Source organism: Sciurus carolinensis, chromosome X (assembly GCF_902686445.1).
Source record: "Sciurus carolinensis chromosome X, mSciCar1.2, whole genome shotgun sequence".
Lineage (NCBI taxonomy): Eukaryota > Metazoa > Chordata > Mammalia > Rodentia > Sciuridae > Sciurus > Sciurus carolinensis.
In genome coordinates, this window is record NC_062232.1 from 131,084,643 (window position 1) to 131,107,578 (window position 22,936).

The following is a 22,936-nucleotide window of genomic DNA, read 5'->3' on the forward strand; positions in this document are numbered from 1 at the left end:
AGAGCGCCGCCTCCCTGCCGCCCCCGCCGCGGGCCTGATGCCGCGACCTCCGCCAGCCACCGCCCTTAGCCCTGATGGCCACGCCTGCCCCAACCGGCGCGGGCGTTTCCCAGGTGCTGCTGGGCAGGCCCCGCCTCCGCCCCAAGCCCCGCCTCCAGGCAACCACCGGCCCCGCCCCCGCAGCCCCGCCCGCGCACCCAAGCTCCGCCCCCGCGGAACCCGCGCGCGGAAGGCCAGGCCTGGGAGGAGCCCAGAGCGCTGGGTGCCGGAGAAACTGTGCTGGAGCGCCGGGTTGGTCAGGCCAAAGTGGGCCCGAGGCGGACGTGAACAGGGTCGGATCAAGATGGCGGTGCAGGTGGTACAGGCGGTGCAGGCGGTTCATCTCGAGTCTGACGCTTTCCTAGTTTGTCTCAACCACGCTTTGAGCACAGAAAAGGAGGAGGTGATGGGGCTGTGCATAGGGGAGGTGAGTAGGTCATTCAGCCTGGCTGGAACCCCGTTAGCAGTCTCCAGTAGTCCCGAGGCGACTGGTAGGCCACAAGAATCTCTGACTTAGGTCTTTGGACATTTTTTTAGCTGGCTCAATCGCGGTGGCTTTTTCTTCTGGTCGCCTGACACTTGCTCATCCTCCCGCAAGCCTTCAGCGATTTGCATGAACCCACGGGGTGGGGGTCTTGCTTCTGAGATTATCACCCATTGACCAAAATTGCAAGTCAGGCCAGAAATACAGTTTAGTATGATGAGGGCTACAGAGTATTACAAAGCAGCAGACCAGGGCTAGAGCCCCTTGCTTGGCCACCCGCCTTCCTTCCACGGAAGCGGAGGTATGGACAAAGCTTTTTAAAGCGTCGCAGAGATCCTAAGAAAGAAGGGTTTCATAGACTCAAAAGTTTTCTTTGTGTTGCAGAGGGGCGAAAGTAGATGAGGAAATACAATTTAGCTGTTTATAATCTGAATTCATTCTTCATTCTTTCTTGTTGGTGTATATGAATGCATGACCTAATTTTCATACAATCTGCATCCCTGTAATAAAATAAGCATAATGTGATCAATAATGTTTTCTGCTCTTTCCCACTCTAGTTGAATGATGACACAAGGTAAGACCATTTGTTACTCATATCTTATGATCTCTAAGGCATTGTTCAATAAAAATTATGACAAGTTTGGCGGTATTGTATATTGATTGGATCTTAAATTACCTTTATGAGTCTGGAACTCTTTCAACGATACACTTTGTGTTCCGTCCCAAACCCAAAGGTTCATTTCTGTCTTATTTCTTACTAGAAGGATTTTTAGTTCAGATATATATTCCCTTATGTGAAAAACATAGTAGGGAAACCAAGATCATAAGTGAATCTATGAAAGCACTCATAAATTGAATCCTGTTAACTGAAATAAAGGCAGCATATTAAAAACACAACCAACATATTTATCTTTGGTACTATTATTTTCCACTTTTTTGCTCAGTATGGTTTATGTGCTATTTTCCCTGAAATGCCAGTGACACACCAGTACTTTTCTTTGTAGTTGATATTTTATATATTTAGGGTTTCCCCCCTGTTAATCCAAATCCCCCCTCCATCTAAATTGTCAGTGGCTTTCTGCCTCCCCTTGGTGGCCCCTACAGTGATCCCAAACATCTCTAATAGCTTGAATGCTCATGGTTGTCAAACCTTTGAGTAACTTTTATATAAACTTCAAAGTATCATTTAATGTATTTTTCAAGCCCGCCTTTTTAATGGTTAGAAATCTTGTCTAGCTGCTCAGTTCATTTTCCCTCCTCTTTTGTTTCTACTAAGGTTGCATTGCAAAAACTGTTAATCCTGTTATTTTGATTTAGCTTCCATTTTTCTATTCCAAACCTTAGTTTCTTTTTTCCCCCTAATTTATCCCCAATAGGAGTGACTCCAAATTTGCATATACTGGAACTGAAATGCGCACAGTTGCTGAAAAGGTATTGTGCTAGAATTCTGCATGACAGAAACTTGTAGATGGGGAGGGATGTCTCTACTGTCTACTCTGGTGACCTCAGAAGAATGTTAATCAAGTTTATAGCTGAATAGGATGTTCTTTTTAATGAAATCAGGCAAAGAATTCACTCATTGGAAATGAAATCGAATTTATTGTTCTTTGTACCAACTTATAATACTTGATCCTAATGAATAATCACTATCAGTACCACGCTCTTCTACTCCTCCTTGACATCGCTGCCTTCTTTCTGGCCCTTTCTTCAAGACTTTGGCATCTGGTTCACATTGTTTGTTACCTCTTTATCCCATGTCTCAATATCTACTCATGCAACCCCTCTCTTCTCAAATGCAGATCATCCATAGTGTCATAGTTCTTAGTCCACTTTGACTTTTCTCCTGTCTTCACTCCCAGCCCATCTTTTTGCCATGCTCTAGCCTAACTGTGGTAAAATGTTAATTACCCCCAATATATCACACACCAATACTTTTGTAAAACATAATTAAAATGAATAATTTCCTCCAAACTATCAGGTAAAAACCCCACTTATTCTTCTTGTATACAAACTTCTCAACCTTAAGTACTTAGCTTCCTTTCTTCCTCTATGAATCCAAAAAAGCCTCTTCCTATTCAAAGCTGCAACTTATTTATAGACTCTTCTGGATCATCAATCTTTTCATTTTACCTGACTCTTTTCCCTTAGGATACAAACACTATGCTTAAGTTACTCTCATTTTCTGAAAGAAAAAAAAAAAACTACTTCTTAATACTATATTTTCCTGTAGAAACTGCTGTACATACTTCCTTTAATAGCTAGCTAGACTATTTTTTCTTTTTTGTGTGTGTGGGGGTACTGGGATTTGAACCCAGAGGCACTGAACCACTGAGCCACACCCCTAGCCCTTTTTATTTTTTTATTTTATGACAGGGTCTTGCTAAGTTGCTTAGGACCTTGCCAAGTTGCTAAGGCTGGCTTTGAACTTGAAATCCTCCTGGGTCAGTCTCTGGAGCTGCTGGAATTACCAGCATACACCTTGCAATAGTTAGAATTCTTAAAAGAGTGGTCTAATATCATTTCTTCACCTTCCCCGCTCAGATCCACTGAGGTCTGGTTTCCAATTCTACCTCTCCAGCAGTCTCATCATTGCTACATCCAACAGATTATTTCTTTTTTTTTTTTTTTGGGTGCTGGGGATCGAACCCAGGGCCTTGTGCTTACAAGGCAAGCACTCTACCGACTGAGCTATCTCCCCAGCCCCAGATTATTATTATTATTTTTTTTTTTTTTTTTTTTTTTTTTGCGGTACTGGGGATCGAACTCAGGGCCTTGTGCTTGCAAGGCAAGCACTCTACCAGCTGAGCTATCTAAAAAATTATTATTTTTTTTTTTGGGTGCTGGGGATTGAACCCAGGGCCTTGTGCTTGCAAGGCAAGCACTCTACCGACTGAGCTATCTCCCCAGCCCAGATTATTTCTTGATGCTTCTCTTTCTGAACTGTCCTGGACTTCTGTTTTATTTTGTTTTGTTTCTTTTATTCCTTTTCCTTTCCCCATTCTTTATGGACCCTTGCCCCTCTGTGCATTAAATGTTCCTCATTACTTTTAGGCACTGAAACCTTCTCTGATGAGAGAGAGAGAGAGAGAGAGAGAGAGAGAGAGAGAGAGAGAGAGAGAGTGTGCTAGTTAGTTTACTCTGGGCATCAACTGCTAAAATATATTCTAAATCTTAATACTATGATATTTTTTCAAGAGTTCATGACCTCATCCTGAATTTTGTATAAACTTATACTGTCCAAAATAGTTTCTTTTCTTTTTTTTTTTTTTTTTTGGTGCTGGGGATTGAACCCAGGGCCTTGTGCTTACAAGGCAAGCACTCTACTGACTGCAAAATAGTTTTTGAGCTTAATAAATTTAGCAGTCTTGTGTTTTTAGGTAGTGTTGGTATCTTTTTTATCAGTAATATAGATGCTTCTCAACTTATAATTTGGTTATGTTCTAATAAACTCATTTTAAGTAAAATATATTATAGGCAAAAAATACATTTAATACACTTAAGCTAGCAAATATCATTGCTGAACAACATAGTACACTGTAGAGTACCTGTTGTTTCTCCTGTTTGTGTCACTAACCACAAACTGCAGCTCCTTGCTGCTGCCCAGCATTGCAAAAGAATATCATATATCACTAGCCTAGGAAAAGATCAAAATTCAAAGTATGGTTTCTAGTGAGTGCATGTTGCTTTCATACCTTGGTCAAGTTGATAAGTCCTAAGTTGAACAATTGTAATTTGAGGATCATCTGTACTAGAACCTTAGAGCATTTTATTTTTGTGTATGCCATTCTGCCTTTTAGATTATTGCTGTCATGCATTTTGATTCTATGGGCATTGAAACTTCCTGTGACATTGTCATATATGTTTTATATAGTTAATATGTATAATATATATCCAAATGTTTACTCTTTGTGGTATTCATCATTCCTTTCTTCATTTCTGGTATTTTCTTTCAGCTATTTGTCTTGTTGCTCCTTGAAAGGTTATAAATCTTTCTATGTCTGCTTTTAGTTTTATTTATTGTGTACACTGTGGCTGTGAGACACCATAACTAGTTGCTAGCAGATACAAAATAAATAAAATGAAGATCCTGCTCTTGAAGGACCTTACATTTTAGTAACAGAGAAAATCGTGTAAATAACAAGTGTGTGTGTATGTGTGTGTGTGTGTGTGTTAAAAAAAGTCATATGCAGGAGAAAACCATTCTTTTTGTAAATAAGATTATCAGGAAACTTAAAGAATTTAAAAGTTTCACAAAGTAGGAAAAATAAAGACTGAGAAGCCGAAGGGAAAGTGTGCGAAAAGGCACACAACCATGAAATGGGATCATATATAGGGAACCACAACTAGCTGAATAATGCCAGAACTGAAAATCTTTTAAGATGCTTTCACAGAACTACTCATACTTGCTTTTCAACAAGTTATCACTTGAACAGCATTTTATTTATTAAAGAAAATGTGCATTAATTCAAAGAACAGTTGGCATTTGATATGCAAAAGTTGTCTAAATACTTTTATATTTTTGTTTCTGAAATATGTATATTGAGGTTGGATGTTTTTATTTGAAATATTTCATTATTCATGAAAAAACTGTCAATTTTCTAAAATGGAATCTTTAACCTGATACTATAATAAGATGCAATCCTATGATTGGCAGGATATTAGAGAGAGAAGTGTTACTGGCAAGAGACAGAAGTAACCATTTCTGTGGATTTTCCTTTAGGTGGACACTGTCAGAATTGTTCACATTCATTCTGTCATCATCTTGCGACGTTCTGATAAGAGGAAGGACCGCGTAGAAATTTCTCCAGAGCAGCTGTCAGCAGCCTCAACAGAGGCGGAGATATCCTTATTGACCTAAAACAGTCTTTGGGGCATCTGGGCCACATTGATTTGCTTGCTGCAGGCATCGTACTTTAGGTGGTCTCTCAAATTTTCTTCCTGGCGACTGTTCCCCAGTTTTCACATTTACCCCCCAGATCCAAATGTTGGGTTAATTAGAATTTCTATTTCTCCTTTTGAGTGGCTTTTATTGGAAGAATTAGATATTTCTGCTCCTAAATGTCAAAAGATTCCAGCGTCAAATATTATGACAATGAACTATGTGGGGGATCCCCTCCACCTTCCTCCATATTTCCCATTCCTCCCTTCTTTCCTTTGTGCCCCTCCTTCCTTCCTGTTTTCCTAATAATGGGATTAGGGATTTAGCTCAGTAGCAGCACAAGGCTAGGTAAAGGAGGAAAAAAAAAACAAACAAAAGCAAAGAACAAGGCAATAGCACCAGTTTTCATAACACCATTTCTTTCTTTTCATTTTTCATTTTCTTTTTTGGTACTGGCCCCTCCTGAGACATAACTATGATTATCAGTTTTTCCTTATCTGAAACAGATGACTTCTGTGTGTACCAAAATATATACATTTTCCTTTCTGAAAAAGAAAAGAAGTATTTAATACTTGTGATAGCTTATGACAGTACCGTATCCATCTTTTTCACCTAACAGAGTATCATCAGATTTGTTCAGTTCACTATACAGAGCTGCCTCATTCTGATACCATCACTTACTTCACCTGTCCTCATGAAAATGTTTTACAGTGCAGCAATGAATAACCTTGTACAGACAGCATTTCAAAAACATGTGCATATCTGTAGGATCAATTCCTAGAGGTACATTTTTTTATTTGTTCAAAATGCTTGTTTTTAAAGTTAAGTTAAAAATGGCTTGTTTTCCAACGAACTGTTAATATCCAAACATGTTAAATTCAATATTAAGAATTTATAATAAAATAAAATGGAGCTATTGATAGTCCTACTTGATATTTCAATAAAAATATATACCCCATACAATGGCATCTAGGCATCTATTCTTTTTATTAGAGCATAGTCTCCCAATCAGACATACAAATGCAAAAGTAACAATGTTATTTTCTTTTTCCAATGTACTGGATTTAAGTTTCTAGAATTTGTAACTCAAAATGTTTATACAAATAGATTATGTCTTCTAAGAAATTTTACATGATATAAGGTTTCCTTTGAACTTTGAAAAAAGATGGAATTTTCTGAGTTACATATACAACTTATACATACTTTTAAAATGTTATTTTTTTAAAACATCACAAATTATGTATCCATAATATATGTCCTTGCTATTCAAATAACTTTTTAGTCTTCAAGTGAACCTATTTTTAGCTTTCAATAAAACTTTATCTACAAATACTTGATATATGAGACAAAATCATTATGAAAACAAACTGCTACTATAGCTTTTTCATTTTCCATTTTACGCATTTCCTACCAACCACGTAATTTCTTGTTCTGGAGAGATTTTGATATATTTTTATGTTTTTAATCTTAATACTGCTGCTTTCTCAGCTTGGTGTAGCAGTCAATACATGCAGGGTTTCTGAGCACACAGTATTCACTCTGTATATCAGTTGTAGCAGTGAAATCTGATATCAGTTACAGTTATTTCAACTGCCAGAAACAACTTATTAGCTGCTTCCAAGGAATTTATGGCTGCAGCCCTTTACTCATTTCAACAAAATATAGTTTTATTTCATTTTCTTTTATATCTAGACAAAGATTTGAAGTGGCATTTATAATATAGCAATCTTGTCACTAGAAAGTGCAAAGTTTAATTGCCAATCAAAATTCTGTACCTATCCAAGGAAATACCAATGAGTTTTTTGATTGTCAATCTGATCAGCAAAAATTGTGCTTATTTAAGAGTCATTTGAGGGCTGGGGACATAGCTCAGTTGGCAGAGTGCTTGCCTCTCAAGCACAAGGCCCTGGGTTCAATCCCCAGCACTGTAAAAAAAAAAGAAGAGTCATTTGTATTTTTATCTGAATTATCTGATTGCCTTCTTTGTCCATTTTTCTATTGATTTCATCGTTTTCTTTTTTAAAATAGGGCTAATATGATTTTTTTCCCTCTTTCCACATTTTTATTGGTGCATTGTAGTTGTACTTAATAATGGGATTTGTTATTACATATTCATATATGCACACAATATAACAATATAATTTGGTTAATATCACACCCCAACACTTGAAAATGTTCTTTTAATGATTTATAGGCCTTGCATATATTAAGAAAATTAGCATTTTTGTAATAAGGGTAGTCATTTTTCCCAGTTTATTTATGGTATGTGTGTGGGTTTTCCCAAGATAAGTTGTTAAGTTTTTGCATTTTTATTTAGTCAAATTTATCAATCTCTAGTGTATACCTTTTGCATCTTGGTTTTTAAGTCTTTCTTTTGAAATAATTATGGATTCATGAGAAATTAGGAAAATAGTACAGAAAGGTCTCTGTAACATGAACCTGATTTCCCCTGCAAGTTACATTTTACATAATTATGGTGCAGTGAACCAGGACATTAACATGGATAGAATGTATATAATTCTATGATATTTTGTCACATGCTAGATACATGTAACCACTATAGCAGTCAAGATACAAAACTGTTAAATCACTATAAAGATTTCTCTCATACTGCCTTTACAGTCAAACACACACTCTTCCTCCTTACCAGCCCTGTCTCCTAGCAACCACTAATCTTATTTCTTTCCTCAACAAGAGTTGCATTTTCCTGCTGCTTTGCACCCCCGGTAGTGTTTTTATTGGATGCCCCATTGTATCCCTGGTAGCTTTTTACTGGATGTCCCTCCCGTTCCACCTACTTCCTTGACTGCTAGGTAGATATTTCTGTACTCCTAGACAGATCCATGAGCTGTGTGCTGGGATGCCGTTAAGAGTGACTGGCAAAAGGTTTGCTCCTTCTGAGCCTTGCTTTGACCTTTTGATCCTTCTGAGTCTTGCTTTGAGGACAAAGGGCATGAGACCAGGGCAGCTCTTAGTGTAGGAGAAACGTTTCTATGCTGGCAGGCAAGACCCTGGTGAGTGCCCTGCCTGATGCTTCCAGGACAATGGGACTTTCTGTCCTGGTGGGTGGGGAAAACCGCTGCTCTCTTTTCTTCCCGAGTGCTGCTGCACTTACTTGCATCGTCTGGAGGGGCAGATCCTTTCCCAGTCCTCAGGTTGTTTCCTCACGTGCTTGTGCTGGCCCGTGGTCTGCTGGATACTCACATGGGGCACACTGGTCCTCTGGTCCTCTGGTCCTCTGCCCTGGAAAACTCCAGCCGTCCAGACTCTATGGCTCATCTCCTAAACTCTGGGTGGTCCACCCAGCTCCACTTCAAATTCCTTCCTTACTCTGGCCTGGATGTCTTCTCAAGGGATCACCCTATTTGTTTCTCATCTGTTGGCCTTCTTTGCATGATGATCGTTGTCTTGAAAATTGTTGCTTCATGTATGTTGTCAAGTGTCTTTGTATCTGGCTTGGCTAGAAGCAGAAAATTCATCCATTGGTATTTAAAAAACAAAGGCAAACTTGGGCAAAATAAAAATTCCAAGGACATAATTGTGTAAAAAAGATGTTTATTATTGGAAACACGTATTTTACTTTCAAACTGAAACTAGCCCAATTCCAAAATTGGGCGATAGGTAGATACATGGCTCCACTTTAACATTATAATCACTTTTTATTAAGCACTTACTGGGAGCCAAGTCCCATGCTAAACATCTCCACTGCTCTGTAAAGTGTGTTTCTGCACAGTCTGCAACAGAAGAAATGGACTAAGAGAAGTTAAATAATTTCTCTTGGCATTTGAACTTTTTTTTTTTTTTTTTTGGTGATGCTGAGGATTGAACCCAGGGCCTTATGCTTGTGAGGCAAGCACTACTACCAACTGAGCTATATCCCCAGCCCGGCATTTGAACTTTTTTATGCCTTCATTTTATTTTATTTATTTGTTTTCATGTGGTGCTGAGGATCCAGCCCAATGCCTCACACATGCTAGGCAAGTGCTCTACCACTGAGCCCCAACCCCAGCCCAGCTTTTGAACATTTAAAAAATACACTTAAATATTGTTCTCAGATTTAGTTGTATAAGTAGGATTATTGTATTTTATTATAATTTTGTAGAAAAATTAACCAACATTTTACAGGGCAGCAGCAGCAGTCTTGAGTAGTATTGTCTTGAATAATATTTTCGTGTTTGAACCTAAGGTAATTATTGGAAAGTTTTATTTCTACAACAAAAGATATTCTTTGGGGGGTATTTCTAAACAAGTAGGGAGACTTAACTGGGTTTTTTTTTTCTTTGATATCTGAATTCACTGTATTTGCTGTTGTTAACCTTAACAACCTACCAGAGGAAATCAAATGAATAAAATAAATTGTTGGGCTGGAGGAAAAGTGGTGGAGTGCTTGCCTAGCATGAGTGAGGCCCTGGGTTGGGTTCCATCGCCAACACCAAAAACAAACAAACAACCCTTGTGTTTCTTTTTTCAAAAATGGAAGTAAACTAGAGCTAGAGAGACAGGACAGAAGATTCAAGTTGATAATGTAAGTGACATCTGAAAATTTAGGTAAGCTTCTTTTCAGATAACAGTGGTAAGGATTTGAGTAACCAAACATTAGGTAAGTTGGATTAAGAGGATTTACATCAACCTTGTCCTTCTGTTGCAATTAAATTGTAATGGCTTTATTTTAAACTTCAGGATGCTTTCTGAACCCTTAGTTAGCATCATATCTTTTGTTCCTACATTTTGAAGATACCTTGACAGACACACAGGTTGGCTGAATTAACAGGTCGCCCCATGAGAGTTGTGGGTTGGTATCATTCCCATCCTCATATAACTGTTTGGCCTTCACATGTTGGTAAGTATTAGGAGGTTACAGCATTTATTGTCTTCAGAAATGAACAACATTTTTCCTTTTTCATTACATAAACTTGACTCTTTTAAACCACAAATTGTCCTTAAGTAGATGTCATTACTTTGATTTATTTTGCCTTGTTTTAAAAAGTAATGATTTATGTCATTATTTTTAATAGTGAGAGGGAAATTTTTACCATTCAGTTATGACCATATTCAGGAAATCAAGACTAAAGCCCAACAATGTGCTGATATTCAAAAAATGTAACTGAAATTGCTGATTGCTGTCTAGTATATGCCCACTCTGAGGTTCACAGGTGTGAAGGGTAAATTTTGCAAAATTGATTTTTACAATATCTGTTTATACATAATCAAGTTTAGCTGTTGGGACTATATCCTCACTCCTCTAATTAGTATAATGTAACTAAATTGCTTTTTCTCTCTTTACCCCCCCCTTTTTTTTTTTGCAAATCATGGTTGATTTTTGTCTTTCTCTGACTCTAGAAAGAAGTAGAATAACTACTTTGTGAGTTAAGTGGCAGAACTGAGGTTAGAACCTGTATCATCTATGTCACTAAGAACATTGTTTAATTGTTTTTTTTTTCTTTAAGAAGACTTTCTCAATGAAGAAAGCAGTACATTAATTGTATTCTATAGCTCAAGTTCCTTACCTCCTTGTGACTAGGTAACAAATAGTTCACAGATTTGCTATTCTGAGTAACCTTGTTTTAAGACAACCAAGTCAAAATGTCAGGTATATGATTGGAATGGTTCTGTAGTTGTAGAGTTTGTGAAGAGATAAAAGGTGAGGCCATGGACTTAGATGAAATCCCCCAGTGAGTGAGGGCACATAGATAAAAGAACAGAAAAGTGAGCCAGGACAGTATTTCCAGTGGAAAGATAAGATCCAGCAGAACAGATTGGAAAAGATCAAGACATTAAGAGGACAGGTAGAAAGAGTAAAGAGCAAGGCACTGGGTTTGATCCTCAGCACCACAGATGAATGAATAAATGAATGAATGAATGAATGAATGAATGAATAAATAAGGGAATGGTGTCCATCTACAACTAAAAATAAAAAAGAAGTGGTTGTAGTGTAATTGAATTAAACATTCCAGAAAGTAGAAAAAAAACCCCACTATTTGAATTATACAGGGCTGGGGATATAGCTCAGTTGGTAGAGTGCTTGCCTTGCAAGCATAAGGGTTACTATCCAAAACTAAACAAAAGTTAACTTGAAAAAGCTGAAACTTTAATACCATTGTTCATAAAGGATACAAAAAGATCAGGTATCATGACAAAACATTGCAGAACAAAACTGGGTCTGGTAACTTATGCTCTCTTACTTTGGCACTCTGTTCTTAAACAGTTTTTGCATTTACACCATTTCGATCTGTATTTGGACTTCTCAATGTATTCCCAAATAATGACTGAGACCAAACAGCACCCAAGAGCAAGTATGAAGTAAATATTGGCTGAAACCGTTGATGAAAATGTAATGTTGTGTATATGATCTCTATATTGCTATATGACCTCAGTAAAATTCTTAATATCTCTAAGCTTACTTCCTCATGAATTAAATGATGATAAACAGTATCCCTTCTCTCACAGGGTTTTGTATTTTAAAAATTGCAAGACGTTTTAGCACAATGCCTAGTCAAAAGTACTTCCAAAGCATTAATTCCATTTCATTTTATACAAGATCATGGAAAATTGTTTTTTCTCTTCTTACCATTTTTGTGAATTATTATTTCCTAACTCTTTAGAAAGAAGTAGAATACTGTATGACTGTCCCTACTTTGTCATTCATATTGCCAAGGTAACCAATAATCTATTCTTGGTCCTCAATTTACCTGATATCTTAGCTGATCAGTCCCTTCTTACTCTTTTTTAAAAAATATTTTTAGTTGTAGATGGACACAGTACCTTTGTTTTATTTATCTATTGTTATGTGGTGCTGAGGATGGAACCCAGTGCTTCACACATGCTAGGCAAGCGCTCTACCACTGAGCCACAACCCCAGCCCCTACAAACACGTCTATATAATTTCCTCAAAGGAGTAGTTTTATAATAGTTCTGTACTTCCATTACATAGTAGCAAGTCTGATATGTTAACTGTTGTAGAAACTATCCATCAAAAGACAAATATTTTTGTGTCCTTTCAAAGCCTTTCTGTTTGAATCCTCGTGGAGGAAGTTATCAAGTTTGGCAAGGGTTTAACTGAAGGTTTCAATATTTGTTTTTATGATACATTTTATAGCAGGACTATTCTTGGGTTGGGCAGCCTAGAGTTATTAATGTTTTATTACTTAATAGCAGACTTTTCATGGTATTTCCTTAACCAAACATGTTTATACTTTGACAATCATAGCATTCTTAGGATATATCCCTGTTCTGCCTATAGAACCTGAATCCTGAGAGGATTTTATGCCACTATTATCTTTAAATGGAGTCTGTGAAATACACTTTATTGACAGAATTTTTTTTTTCAGATGTTCGCACACAAGCCATGTACCAGATGATGGATCAAGGTTTTGTAGGACTTATTTTTTCCTGTTTCATAGAGGATAAAAACACAAAGGTATCTGTGTGTGTGTGTGTGTGTGTGTGTGTGTGTGTGTGTGTGTGTGTTTGCGTGTGTGTGTTTCCACACAGGGTAGAGAAAAATCTCTTTGTAATTTTAATAGGATGGCCAGGGAAGGTTTCAATGAGAAGGGTTATTGAGTCAGGACCTGAAGAAGGTGAGGGAGCAAGTCTTGTGGACTTCTTGGGGGAAGAGCATTCCAGGCAGAGGAAATAGCCAGTGCAAAGACACTAAGGTGAGTGTGGCATTTTCAGGGAACATTGAGGAAGTTGGTGTGGCTGGAGCAAAGTGAAGAAAATCATAACTGTACATCCCAGTTTACCTCAGAGAGTCTCAGTTTTACATTATTATCCAAGTGTCCTATTTACTTAGCCTCTTTTCATCTTGGGAGTATCTGGGTTTATATGATAACCCAGTTGGTTTTTATGAGATCTGAAAGACGTTTGGAGGGCTGGGGAGATAGCTCAGTTTGTAGAGTGCTTGCCTCACATGCACAAGGCCCTGGGTTCAATCCCCAGCACCACAAAAAAAAAAAAAAGATAAATAAAGACAATTGGGCTAGATCTCATAAGACCTTATATTTGACTCTCAGTTGAGAAGCCACTAGAGGGTGACTTTATGTTTTAATAGGATCTCTCTGGCCACTGTTTTGGTAACAGATAAGATGGGGGTGGAGGGTGTAAAATTCATGGCATCATTGAAACCAGATAATCAAGAGATGATGGGGTTTAACCATGTTAGTAGGAGTGGAGATAATGAGAAGTGGTGAGGTTAGTTACATTCTCAGAATCTGTGTTAATAATGAATATTCTCCATAAAATTACTCTTTTCCAGAAACATTAAAGTTTAATATCTAGAACTTTACAATTCATTTGATGTGCTTTCCGCATTATCATCATAAATAATTGTTAAATGAGTTTGTCAGCTTCCAGCATGACAGTTTGAATGTTCTGATTCTTACTTTTTTAGATTTCATATTTATTAGCAATTCTATCACATGAGCAAATGTTTGGTTGTGACCATATTATGTTGACTGAGTATTCATTTCTTCTTAAGAAATTCATTAATGGCATATTCCATCTTCAGAATCTCTGTTAGTCTTCTACTTCCAGAGGGACCTTTGGGTTTTAGATTAGAGTAACTAAATTGCTATGAAATTCCCAGTGCATAAAAATGATCAATCATTTTTTTGTGACTTTTTTTTTTAATAAACAGACTGGTCGGGTACTCTACACTTGCTTCCAATCCATACAGGCCCAAAAGAGCTCAGAGTAAGTATGACAGAGATGTGTATATAACGATGGGTTAATTTCCCATTCAGGGAATTGATTGTTTCATTTCATTTTATTTCTCAGTGGTAATCCCTAACAATGCTATTTCTAGTTATACTTGGTAACAATTCTATGAGGAATTAGAAGCTCTTTAGCAGCTTGTGTATTGAGTATCTAGGAAGCTAAGATCATTATAATCACATCATCATGATCTTGTTCCACATTTCCTAAACTGAGTTGCACTGCTAGTTTTCCTTTCCCTGGTAAATTGTAAGAGGAAGATTGAGTATGCAGAATATTCCTGATTTTTATAGATTCTTCTCTTTCCTGTACCATAAACTTGATTGCAGATTTACAGTATCTCACTTAAATGTTTACATAAGTTATTTTCCTCATTAAAATTTAACTAAATTTAAATTAGCAAATCTCAATTGATTACCTACTATATGCCAAGCACTATGATAGGCACTGAGGATACAGAGGCAAAAAACAAGTGCATTGTCTATTTGGGAGATGTAAGCAGACTGTCTTAAATTTTTTTCTTGCAATATGTATCAATTGATTATAGCACTATTTGAAATAAAGAATTGGGTAAAAGCTTAGATGTTTATCAGTACAGAACTAATTAAATAAATTATGATGCATATAAAACAACCATGATGAATCTTGGAATACAGAAATCTCTAAAATTATACTGTTAAATGAAAAAGGCATGGTATTAGAACAGTGTTATAGTAGGCTACTATTTGTACAAAAGGTAGAAGAGAAATAGATACATGAACACACCTGTATATTTGCTTATTAATACCCAGAAATATCTGGAAGGAAACACATCAGTCATCTCATTAGGAAGTGGGTATGAGGGAGTAGAGAGAGTAGAGAATTCATTGTATCCTTTTCATGGATTTGGAATATGGAACCATAGAGAAGTGTTATCTGTCAGCTTGTTCACTCCTGTGATCAAAAGACCTGACAAAAACAATGTAGAAGAGGAAAAGTTTATTTGGGACATAGAGGAAGAAAGCAGCTCAAGATATGGCACCAGTAAGCTGAGAGAACTCCACTCACTAGGGACATAGTATAAACCTCAACTGGACACCCCCAGTGACCTACCTCCTCCATTCACACCCTGCCTACCTATAGTTACTGCCAAGTTAATCCATATCTGTGGGTTAATCCACTGATTAGTTTGTAACTCTCCTAATCATTTCACCTCTAAAAATTCTTCCATTGTTTCACACATGAGCTTGTAGGGGATAACTAATAACTAAACCATAGCAGTTATCTAATCAAGAAACAATTTTTTAAAATGTCAGAAAATGAATATATAACATATGCATAAAAATATTAGATGGGGCCTGGGGATATGGCTCAGTTGGTAGAGTGCTTGCCTAGCATGCACAAAGCCCTGGGTTCAATCCCCAGCACCACAAAAAAAGATGGTATAGAATGGCTTATAATAAATAGTCTCACTCCTCACAGGATCACTGTCTTTAATTTTGTTTTCAGTTCTTCTGATGTTTATTTTGTTATCTGTAAACAATATGCTTAAACTCTTTTTTTTAAATATTTTATTCGTTTATTTATTTATTTTTATGTGGTGCTGAGAATCCAACCCAGTGCCTCACACATGCTAGGCAAGCACTCCACCACCAAGCTACAACCCCAGCCCTTGAATTATTTCTTGATTTACAAAATTTGGATAGTATTTATCATTATTATTATTATTATTATTATTATTATTATCATCTCTTTTTTCTTTTTTCTTTTTTTCTTTTTGGTACCGGGGCTTGAACTCAAGGGCACTTAAGCACTGAGCCACATCCCCAGCCCTATTTTATATTTTATTTAGAGACAGGGTCTGAGTTGTTTAGGGTCCCCCTAAGTTGCTGAGGCTGGCTTTGAACTCCAGATCCTCCTTCCTCAGACTCCAGAGTCACTGGGATTACAGGCATGTACCACCACACCTGACCATCATCGTCTTTTAATCTTGGTCTCACAAATGAAGATTTAGTTCACTTTCACTACCCCATCTCCATTCTCCCCAATGTAGTCACATTACTATATTTTGTTCTTTTGTCTTTTTTTCTCTCTTTTTTTTAGAGTGCTGAGGATCAAACTCACAGCCAGTGCACACTAGGTAAGCACTCTGCCACTGAGCTACATCCCCACTTCCGTTGGTTACTTTTCTAATCATAAAGTTTGCCTTTTTATATATTCTATTAACATTCAACAATAGGGGCTGTGGATATAGCTCAATTGGTAGAGTGCTTGCCTTGCAAGCACAAGGCCCTGGGTTCAATCCCCAGCATTGCAAAAAAAAAAAAAAAGAATTGACAATAGTCTGTCTCTTTTGGTTCCTTACTCTTCTTGTAGTTTTACTATAAGCCTTTATATTTTCACAGTTGCAAAGATCTGTATTCTGCATTATAACCGTAATTCTTTTGTCTATTGGTTAATTCTAAGCATGGGAAGTACAGCGTTTATATTATTATGATTGTATAAATATAATTTTCTGTACAACTAAGCAGTGTAAAGTAGTGTACTATGATTCCACTTCCTTTCTTGTAGAGTCTTTTGCTTTTTTACATGGGTTTCAAATGGCTTTTTTTCCCCTTGTTTTTCTGCCTTTATCACCTCCCAGAGTTCCAGATTCTTAGGAATAATATAAAATATTTAGAATCCCTGTTTTTCCTAGCATTACTCCATAAAACCCTCCATCTAACCCCTTCTCTGATAGCTTGTAAGAATTTCTTCTTGATATTGTGATTTTTTTATATTCCCAGATAAAATATTCCATAACCTACACAGTTCATACAGAAAAATCTTAGTTATAACTCAGTCTAGTTCCATAATTTAAATAGTTTCTTCAGGTTTAGATCAGTCTTTGAGCATAGTGATTTCTTACTTCTTCAATTACTTCCCTTACTTCTGTGTTTGACTCTTAGATGACATCTGAACCATTGGGGAGATGATTTAAATGATCTATGCTGTAGGGAAAGGAAGCTTCTGGGTCTCATGTTGGTTGTGGGAATCAGGGCAGAAATCAAAGTCAGTGTTCTGCTTAACCTGTCCATTATACTTTTCTCTTGTGGACTTGCAGTCCTAGTAAAAGATACATCTCTAACTCCTCTCTTATAGCTCTCTCCCTCTTCCTTATGAGCTAGTATAACAGATGTGTCTTTCCTTTTCATTTTTCTTTTCTAATTCCTGTCCATTTTCCCTTTCTCTTCTACAACTCTGATCATTCAGATTTTAAAGGTCCCAGACTGACCTTAGCAACACTTTTCATTCATTTTCTATTTCTTTTATTCTAATTCCTTGGATATTTTCTTCACTCTTATCTTCTAATTCTTTCATTGATTTTTCGTTTGTTTGGGTTTTTGAGACTAGGTCTCGCTATGTTGCCCAGGCTAGTCTGAAACTCTATACAATAGCTCCTCCTACCTCTCAGCCTTCCCAGTGCGGGACTACAGGTGTATGCCACTGTACCTGGCCTTCATTAATTTTTTTTACTTTTGGAAATTTTGTGTTCTTAATTTCCCAGAGTTTGGGCTTTTAAACAACTTTCTTATCTTTTCCCCCTCATACTGGGGATCAAACTTGGAGACACTCTACCCGTGAACTCTAGTCCCAGCCCTTTTTATTTTGATCCAAGTTGCCCAAGCTGCCCTCAAAATTGATGTCTTTCTGCTTTTGTCTCCCAAATACCTTGTCTATCCATATTTAAGAACAAGGCAACAAAAAGCTCAGGAAAAAGGTAGAAGCAAGATGTTTTATTTAGGTATCACTAAATGCTGGACTTAGATATCTTGTTTTATGACACAAATATTAACAACTGCTGTCATATTTTCTCACAGACAGTTCCTTATTGTCATTATAATTATTAGTTAAAAGAACTCTTGGGCTGGGGATACAGCTCAGTTGGTAGAGTGCTTGTCTCATAAGCACAGGGCCCTCAGTTCAATCCCCAGCACCACAAAAAAGTTAAAAAAAGAACTCTTGATGCTGCTCCTGATGTTACTAATGATGATGGTGATGTTGATAAAGCAACTTCCTAAACTTGTTTATGAATTTCTGGGCTCAAACTTGAGCAACTATGCATGGATCTGATCCTAATTCACATAATTTTGAACAGAATTAACCAATAGACAATTACACCCTAAAAATCCTGGGGTGAGGGGAACCTCCTTCTCCATTGAAGATATGCAAGTGACCAGTAAACCCATGAAAAGTTGTGAAACATCACTAATCATTAGGAAAATGCAAATCAAAACTACAATGAGATACCACCCCATAACCATAAGGATGATTACTGTACTATAAAAAACTGGAAAATAACAAGTGTTGGCAAGAATGTGGAGAAATTTGTTGGTAGGAATGGTGGTTCATCAGAAAATTAAGAATGGAATTACCATATGGTCCAACCATTCTACTTCTGGGTACATACCCAAAAGAACTGAAAGTAGATTGTCTAAAAGATATCAGTACACCCAAATTCATAGCATCCTTATTCACAGCTAAAACATGAAAGTAACCCAAGTATCCATAGACAAGTGAATGAATAAATAAAATATGACACACACATACAATGGAATATTATTCAGCCTTAAAAAGGAAGGAAATTACTTTAAGGACATTTTGATAAGTGAAATAAGGTATTCATAGAAAGACAAATGCTGTATGATTTCTTTATATGAGGTACTTATGGTAGTCCAGTTCGAAGAGATAGAAAATAGAATGATGGTTAACAGGGGCTCCAGAGAGGAAGGAATAGGGTATTAGTGTTTAATGGATATAGAGTGTCAGTTTTATAAAATGAAAAGAATTATGCAGATGGATAGTGGTGATGGTTGGGCTACATTTTAATTGTACACTTAAAATGGTAAATTATACAATTAAGATGGTAAATTTATGTGATGTGTATTTTATTACGATAAAATATTTGTGAGAAAAAAACCCTATACTCTAAAATGTCTTACATTTAAATAATTCTTTGCGGTTATTCAAAATAATACAAGCACATACATTTAATAATAAAAGGCTTATTAAAATGGTAAAAACAAACAAACTAATCCCAAAACTTCACCTGTGTTCAGTGTTTTCTGGGAAATTGATTTTCCTTACATTTCGATTTCTTCTTTGGTTTGTTTGTTGGTGGCTTCCTTTATATTTTCTACTCTTTCTTGAGTCAATTATGATAATTTATAGTTTCCTAGGACATTGGTCCATTTCATCTAAGTTTTGAATTGTTTTGACATGAGAATCTGTATCATTTATTTTAAACATCTGTTTTGTTTTCTTTGTAGCACATATCATTAATTTGCATTATTTATTCATTTATTATTTATTACCTCTCCTTTCTTCATCAGGTTATTGTCTCCATGACTGTAGGGAACTTGTCTATATACACAGTACCATGTATAGAGCCTGCCAATAGTAGCCACTAAGTAACTCTTCTTGTTGAGTGGATGATTGATTGTGTGGTCTCTCTGTATATCCCCCTTTCCATTGTTAATAGTATTTATTTGTGGTTTTTTTCTTTATTCCGTTATCACAGACTTATCTCTTTTTTTGGTGGTGATACCAGAGATTGAATTCAGGGGCACTCGACCACTGAGCCACATCCCCAGCCCTATTTTGTATTTCATTTGGGGAAAGGGTCTCACTGAGTTGCTTAGCACCTCGCCATTGCTGAGGCTGGCTTTGAACCTGCGATCCTCCTGCCTCAGCCTCCTGAACCTCTGTGATTACAGGTGTGTGCCACTGCACCTGGCTTACCACAGACTCATCTTTTTTACTATCTTTAAATGATCAACTCTAGGTTTTCTTGATAAACTGCTTCTTAGCTTATTTTTTGTTTGTGCTTTTCTCTTCATTAATTTCTTCTGCCACTGACCTATAAACCCAGCCCTTGTTATTTTAAATTCTTAAGGTGAAAAACAAATTTATTTTCTGTTTTCTTTGTTTTATAATAAATATGTGTGTATGTATATGTGTGTGTGTATGTATATATATACATATATATATATATATATATATATGTTTTTGTTTTGTTTTGGGTTTTTTTGGTACCAGGAATTGAACCCAGGGGCACTTAAACACTGAGCCACATCCCCAGGCCATATTGTTATATTTTATTTAGCAACAGGGTCTCACTAAGTTGCTTAAGTCCTCATCAAGTTGCTAGGGCAGGCTTTGAACTTTTAATCCTTCTGCTTCAGCCTCCTGAGCCGCTGGGATTACAGGTGTGAATCACGGCACCTGGCTCCTACTAAATACATTTAAGGACAATAATTTTCCTCTTCAATCTGTCCTGATGGGTTTTGATATATAGTATTTCTGATGGGTTTTTTTGTTTGTTTACTTACTTGTAAACCATTTGTATTTTTTGTTTTTATTTTCTCTTCAATCGAAGAATTTTTTAAAACTGCAATTTTTAGATTGTTAAGTATGTAGATTGAGTGTTTTTTTAACATTTTATTTTTTTTTAGTTGATGGACACAATACCTTTATTTATTTTTACATGGTGCTGAGGTTTGAACCCAGTGCCTTACACACGCTAGGTGATTGCCCTACCACTGAGCTATAACCCCAGTCTCTTGATTGAATGTTAACACTATGCTAACTATGGCCTGTGTAATGTCAGTTTAATGAAGTGTGTGTTTGTATCTATGTATTTTCCCCTTGTTATCTACAACAGAGGTTCACAAACTATAGCCTGTTGACCAGATAAACCTGGAACCTATATTTGTATATCAACCATTCGTTTACATATTATCTATAACTACTTATAGAGACCCAGTGAGACCCAGCTGCATTTGCAGAGCTGAGTAGTTGTGACAGATACTGTGTGGTCCACACAACTTAAAGTAGTTACTGTCTGGTCTTCATCTAAAATTTTTGCTGATCTCTGACTTAAAACAATTTTTGTGGCTTTTTCATATAGGTCGAAAATATGTGTATTTCCTCTTGGAAACAAGTTCCTTATATCCCTATTAGACTAAGCTTAAATCATGTTATACCAATCCTTGTAGCCTTCCTGATTGTTTTTGGTTTTGATTATAGATATAGAAACCTCCCATCACAACTAGATTTGTCCACTTCTCATATTTTATTCAGAATTAGCATTATATCTTTTGGAGCTGTTTTACTACTGCATAATGACCAGTTGTTAGGGAGCCTGAGGCAGGAGAATGGCAAGTTCATGGCCAGTTTCTGCAATTTAGCAAGACAGCAAGACCCTGTCTCAAATTTATTTGAAAAAGAGCATATAAAAGTCAAAACTATTATATTTTTCTGCTGTTTTTCCTTCATAAAATATGAAATAGCTCTCTTTGTCCTATATATTTATTTATACCTTGGATTCCTTCTCTCTAAAGAATATTATTTATTATCCCTATCAGGACTAGGTTTAAAAAGAATTAATTTTTCTTTTTTGAGTAGAAGTAGTCTGGAGATAAATATCTCTCTGTGATGTCTTCAGAGACCCAGGCTCCTCTTTTCTGCTTCACCATCTTGGTATATGGTTTCCATCCTAAGGTCCCCTCATGGTTCACAAGACTTCTGGAGCTCCAGCCAGCACATCTCCATTGAGGGCCAGAAGGAAGAGGAAAGGTAGGAGGAAAAAAGGGACACATCCCAGCTCAGCTAATTTCCAATAAGTGACCTTGCCAGAAGTCCCAGAAAACAATTTCACTTCCATCTCATTGGCAGAATTTAGTCAAGTGGCCATACTTAAGCTACCAGAGAGGCTGTAAAATCTGGTCTTTTACTTCAGGTAGGTCTGTCTTGGACAAAAATTGGCATTCTGTTACCAGGAAGAAGGTGAGAATGGACATTGGGATAGGCAGTATTCTCTACCACTGCCTGTCCTTGTGATTAGCATTTGTTTGCTTGTTATAACTTTTTCTATTCCTTTATTTTCAAACTTCCTCAGCTATTTTGTTTCAGGTATGTCTCTTATAAAATATAGCAAGAACTTGAGTTATTCGGTTTTAAACAATCAGAACATCTATTAATAGGTGAGTGTGATGTATTCATTTTATTATTGTGTGATATATTTCTGCCATCATCTTTTTTTGCTGTCTGTTTACCATGTTTTCTTTTTCCCCTTTCCTGACACTTGTTAGAACAATTGAGGGTTTTTTTTTTAATCTTTTTAAAAATTTTTTTTTAGTTGTCAATGGATCTTTTATTTTATTTATTTTTATGTGGTGCTAAGTATTGAACCTCACACATGCCAGGCAAGTGCTCTATCACTGAGCCACAACCCAAGCCCCTCTTATCTGTTTTTTTTTTCCTGTTTTTCAGTTGTCCTTACTGTTTTGATTCTTTTTGTTTTTACTCTTACTATTCTTTAAAATTTCCGTTTTGAAATAATTTCAGATTTAGAGAAAAGTTGTAATAAAAGTACCAAGGTTTTCCTGTGTGCCCAGATTCTTAAAGTGTAAAATTTTAACACATTTACATTATTTTTCCTTTTCATGTGTGAATATTTTTCTTTGAACAATTTGACAGATGCCCCTTCAGTAGGTATTTCCTTATATATTCACTAAAGAAAAGGACATTCTTTTACACAACCAGAAATAATTGTCAATGTCTGAAAATTAAAATTTATATAATATTGTTATGTAGTCCATAGTTTCAAATGAATATGCAAATGTCACCAGTTTTACTAGTAATGTGTTTTATTTTAAAAAATTAAAGTGATACATAAGCACATGACATACTTATTAGTTTGTCTTGGTAGCATGTGCCTGTAGTCCCAGCTTCTTGGCAGGCTGAGGCAGGAGGATTGCTTAAGCCTAGAATTTGAGATCAGTCTGGGCAACTTAGTGAGA

At 36.5% G+C, this 22,936-nt stretch overlaps 1 protein-coding gene across 3 annotated transcripts in view; it reads left to right on the forward strand.

Annotated features, from left to right (window-relative positions):
• The first annotated feature begins 225 nt into the window (after window positions 1-225).
• Brcc3 (BRCA1/BRCA2-containing complex subunit 3) overlaps window positions 226-22,936 on the forward strand; it is a 38,125-nt gene continuing 15,414 nt past the window's right edge. For 2 of the 3 annotated variants that reach the window (XM_047536671.1, XM_047536672.1), the window contains exons 1-8: window positions 226-466; window positions 1,081-1,097; window positions 1,900-1,954; window positions 5,244-5,363; window positions 10,155-10,242; window positions 12,731-12,819; window positions 14,038-14,093; window positions 21,636-21,710. In XM_047536671.1, the coding sequence (XP_047392627.1) occupies window positions 344-466; window positions 1,081-1,097; window positions 1,900-1,954; window positions 5,244-5,363; window positions 10,155-10,242; window positions 12,731-12,819; window positions 14,038-14,093; window positions 21,636-21,710 (623 nt within the window). In that variant the 5' untranslated portion in view covers window positions 226-343. The remainder of the gene's footprint in view (window positions 467-1,080; window positions 1,098-1,899; window positions 1,955-5,243; window positions 5,364-10,154; window positions 10,243-12,730; window positions 12,820-14,037; window positions 14,094-21,635; window positions 21,711-22,936) is intronic. The other variant, XM_047536673.1, reaches the window with a different exon arrangement.